General features: G+C 32.0%; 1 protein-coding gene across 1 annotated transcript; it reads right to left on the bottom strand.

The window, feature by feature from the left end:
* Positions 1-2,469: 2,469 nt before the first annotated feature.
* Positions 2,470-4,259, bottom strand: LOC140436916 (uncharacterized). The gene has a single exon (XM_072526080.1). It carries the CDS (start codon positions 3,400-3,402, stop codon positions 2,476-2,478), a length of 927 nt encoding a protein of 308 aa, XP_072382181.1. The 5' UTR covers positions 3,403-4,259; the 3' UTR covers positions 2,470-2,475.
* Positions 4,260-5,216: the final 957 nt, after the last annotated feature.

The raw sequence follows: 5,216 nt of genomic DNA, 5'->3' as shown, positions 1-5,216 counted from the left end.
TTAATATGTGCTTTAAAAGCTAAAGATCAACTTCCTCTGTACGCTCTCCAATCCATCAATGTATACTTGATGAAATGGGGACCAAACAACAGAGCAGTATTCAAGACCTGAGCGTACCAGAGAGCAATACAATAATTTAAATACAATAGGTGAGAGATCATGACTGTTACAATAAATAAAACCAAGATTACGAAATCCTGTTTCCTTAATTTTAAGAAAATGGCTTCTAAATGTCAATGCACAATCCAATAATACACCCAAATCTCTTATCTCAGTAACTGAATCCAAGAGTACATCATTAAGAACATATCTATTAGCTATTAGATTATTTATACGACCAAATGAAATACAAGAACATTTAGTTGGATTTAAGCTTAAACCATTTTGTTTTGACCATAAAAATATATTATTTACATCATCTTGCAGGAGATCTCTATCCGATTTATTATGTATACAACGAAATAGCTTAAGATCATCAGCAAATAGCAGGAAGTGTGAGTTTTTGATAGCCTTACCAATATCGTTAATGAACAAGTTAAAAAACAAAGGACCACAGTGAGACCCTTGTGGTACACCAGAATAACAATGGAATTCTTTTGAAATATAATTGTTAATCCGTACTTGCTGTGTACGTCCCATCAGAAAACTTTTAATCCAATTAACAATGAGGTCACCAAAGCCAGATGCATGAAGTTTGTGGACCAAAAGATTATGATTAACCTGGTCAAAGGCCTTTGAGAAATCAGTGTAAACGCTGTCGACCTGAATTTTATTCTCAAATGCACCCAACAAGTATTGTTGGTAATTGACAAGGTTTGTTACTGTTGACTTCCCGTTAGAAAATCCATGTTGTTCATCAATAATTATGTTTCTGCAAGCCCAGGTGAGATTTATCGATACCAATTTATCAAGAAGTTTCGGGATTGCTGATTGAATAGTTATACCTCTATAGTTGTTAACACACTCGCGATTGCCAGATTTATAGATGGGTGTAAGAAAACTATTTTTCCAATATTGTGGAAATACAGATGATGATAATGATAAATTGAAAATTTGTTGTAAAGGTTTACAAAGAGAAAAAATACAGTTTTTAATAAGGGCTGCAGGTATACCATCAGGTCCCAAAGAATATGTAGTTTTTAAACTCATAATCCCCTCGAAAACATCAGTCACACTAAACTTCAGAATCTGACAATCCACACTATAGTCCAATTTAAAATTAGGTACATTATACTCACCATCATTATATGTACCTGAAAAATAACTGGCAAAAAGATTAACTATTTCATCACCATTCTGAGCTATTACATCCCCACCTTTATTAGACATTACATTAGGATAAGCACTAGACCCACGTGTAGTACTAACATACCTCCAAAAAGAGTGGGGATTACTTGAAAGATTTGCTTGAATATTCTCTAAATAGTTCTTATAACATACTGCTTGTAATGATTTACATCTTTCCCTTAACATCGAAAACTCCCCATATGAGTTGCCTGAGGCTTTAAAATTCCTGTGAGCTATTTTTTTCTGTATGACAAGCTCAATTAATTCTCGCGAAAACCAAACTGGAAAGTTTAATGATTTAAACCGTTTAATAGGAACAAACATATTGATGGCATCATATAAAATATGGTAAAAATTTTCTAAGCAGCAATTTACATCTGATTCATCCAATACCTTGTTCCAAGGAATTGAAGCTAAATATTCATTTAAAACTTGATAATTACATTTTTTAAAATCATGATAGAAGACATCATATTTAAAAAACAAATTTAAATTGGCTGCATGTAACAATATAGTATAAGCTGAATGATGTTGAGAAGTATTCAATAGAATATCAGTTGAAATCGACACAACTGCATCCCTCTGAGTACAGAAAACTAGATCTAAAAATTTATTATTAAGGTTTAAGCAAAGCATTTACTTGTGACATATTTTGAAAATTGTAGCAAGTACAAATAATATTTGCTGGAGAGTGATGCGGACACTCAACTGTAACACCATTACTAAGATTATCCCAGGATGCTTCAGGTAGGTTGTAGTCACCACAAATACAGAATTCACAATCACTGAATCTATCCGCTAAGTCCAACATACAGGTGGAATGCTCCTCATATACTGACCCAGATGAACGTGGAGGAAAGTACACTGCACCAATGACTAACTTTTTTGTGCCACACATTACCTGTGTAAAAACGTGTTCCACAGAGGAATCCATAGGCCTAACCAACATTGAATTAAGGCTCTTATGGACAGCAATAAGAACACCACCACCACGAGTCTTTGAACTAGTTTGAGGATCCCTGTCATGTCTATACACATTAAAGTCACTCAATCCCAATTCAGCATCTAAGATTCTAGGTGTAAACCATGTTTCAATAATAATAATAACATCATAACTAGAGAGACTCACAGCATGTCTGAAATTCTGAAGTTTAGTGCACATACCGCCAACATTCTGAAAATATAAGCTTAATGATCGTTTTTTGAATTATTGGATTTACTGACAATGATTTTGGGAACCCCATTAAAGTACTTGATCTTCAAATCATTCTCACCCTGTGTTTTTCTGAATTCTAACTCCTGATAAACGGCCTTTATTTTCTCACGCTGTAAAGGGGTAAGATCAGCTCCAATGCTCAAATTAGAACCCATTAAAGATCTACGTTGTTTTAAACATGAGATAACTATTGCTGAATCATTAAATCCGACTTTAAGAGGTCTTGGTTTATCAGTTAGTCGACCAAGGCGAAAAGCTTTAAAGGTGTTGTTCGTTACACCTATTTTATTGAGAATTCCTTGGACCTCATTTCTATCGTGTTCAGCACGGATGTTAGATTCACTGGAATGATTTTCAGGTACATTATATATAATAATATTTTTGGCTCTCCGGGTTCTGTCCTGTATTTCCCCAAAAACTGCATCGGTACCTTTGACATCTGCACAATTTTGAATGTTATCATTTCCAGCATTACTTACTGACTGGTTGCTAGTGGTAGATTCTTTGATAATCCTAAGATCATTTTTTAGATCATCATAGATTGTTTGATAACTTGTTTTTAAACTTTTCATCTCCACACTTAACTTACCAATTTCCTCCTCTAGTTCAATAATATTCTGGGTGCTAGCAGTTTTTACTTCACTTAAAGTGTTTTCAAGCGCACTGACACGATTGTTTAGGTTTAGGGCGTTCATAATCCCAGCTACACAATCCTTACACAAGTAAGGCATGATTCTGGTAGCTAACAATAAACATCTTATCTCCGTTGAACTAATTCCAGCACAGCTCCTGCACATCACTCTCTTGCAAAAATCACATGGGTAACCAAACACTTCACCGGAGTTCTTAGGCTCTTTAAAAATGCAGCTTACCGAACACTTACAACATTTGGCTTGCATTTTGAGGTTATTTTTCGATAGTTTCCAATTTACTAGTAAATTTGCGAATGTACACCAAAATTTTTTTAATTTTCAGGCAATTTACAATAATTATTATATAATAGTACAGCACAAACAATTTAAAAATAACAATATACGAAAAATATTAAAATATTAGGACACCAAGTAAACAAGAGTACATAACCTTTTTCTTCTTTTTTGATTATCTGTAAAGTATTAAAATATATTTATAAAATATATTTTAATACTTTATTCTATATTTTATTTATTAAAATATAGATAAAGTATCTGTATTTCTTCTTTAATTTGTAAAGTTCTATTTTATATAATATTTAGTTTGTTTACTGTAGTATATTATAATAGAGAAAAGAAGAAGAAAGTCATAATACATGTCATGTCAATTGTCTATAAATAAAAATGTAAAAATATCACTTTTATATTGGGAATCATGCCCGGGTATCTCTTATGGGAGTGACAGTCCTCTGCAATTTGTATTTCCTAAGGACACCAGAGGGCGTAGCATTCGTAGCAAAGCTTTGTGACTGCGCAATACCGCAACCAACAAAACAAGTACGCCGTACGCCATTTTTATTGTGGTCATATTGTGGTTTCAACCAATGACGTATAATATATAGACTCCGTGAATGCTTTAAAAAGTGTCCACAACATGAATACCTTTGCTTTGTGCCTTTGTTATTGTTTATTGTTTTGATATGAAGTTGTGTGTTTACATATTTTTTGTGACAAGCAAATTTTATTAAAAATTTTTGAGAGTCATTTACCTACTATTTTAGTAAAATGCCATTTAGGTATCTTGTTTGTGGTCGCTGAAGTTCGAAGAGCGAAACGTTGTCACTTTTCAAGTAAGTATTTTTTATGTGTATGTTTTATAAATATTAGTATATGTTTTGATAGCCAGTGGAGGCGTTTAGTTGTTATTTATTTAATAAATAAATAAATTATTATGCATTATACTGAATAATGACAATTTCCATTAAATTTTTTGTCTTTTTTTTATTAAAATCATTTAAATATAATTTTTCTTACTAATTTTTTTTTCATAGATTTCCTTTTGACGAAGAAAAACAGGAAATTTGGATATACATTTTACAATTAAATAAGAACAAGCTTTCCAGATGGTCACGTATTTGTTGGGATTATTTTGATCCAAATGATGTTATCATGAAATCTAGCTTTGTTCGTCTAAAAGAAAATGCAAAACCATTAGCTATACCAAGGTGAGTAATGTTTTTATTAAATTTTTACATTGGTATTTAATATTTATATAAATGTTTTGTTTATTGTTTCTTCTATATTGTTTTCTCTTTGCATACAGGTCTTCTAAAGACGTTAAAGAGGTGGTAGGAACTAAAGCTCTCCCTAGTCCATCAGACACCCACAATTTAAATTTCGAACTGCTAGCAATGAACTAACTTTGTCTGCCTCAGAAACTGAGAAATTCTTAGGCAAGGAAAATATTGAAGGGCATGCTGCAGATAGAGAATTAATAGCTAAAAAAAAAATAACAAGAGGCAATATTCATTTAATTTTTCATTTGCATTATTATATCCTTGAATAAGCAATTTTTATTTCATTATATCTTTTTATTTTTAGGAAGCATTATGTGGGGGATTTTTCCATGTCAGACTTAGACTGCTCAAGAAAAAGAAAAAGATACATGGAATCAGTAAACATGTATATAGCAAAAAAAAAGAAACAATTTGACACCCTAAGAAAATCTACTAAAAGATGAAAACGACAAGCAACAACATTAAACGCATTGGTACAATCATTAAAAGAAAAACTGTATGTTA

The sequence above is a fragment of the Diabrotica undecimpunctata genome, chromosome 3, assembly GCF_040954645.1.
Source record: "Diabrotica undecimpunctata isolate CICGRU chromosome 3, icDiaUnde3, whole genome shotgun sequence".
In the NCBI taxonomy this organism is placed as follows: Eukaryota; Metazoa; Arthropoda; class Insecta; order Coleoptera; family Chrysomelidae; genus Diabrotica; species Diabrotica undecimpunctata.
This window is presented reverse-complemented; position numbering and strand designations above follow the sequence as displayed.

Coding starts and splice junctions, on each gene's coding strand:
- LOC140436916 (XM_072526080.1), bottom strand. CDS start 3,402: ATGCAAGCCAAATGTTGTAAGTGTTCGGTAAGCTGCATTTTTAAAGAG.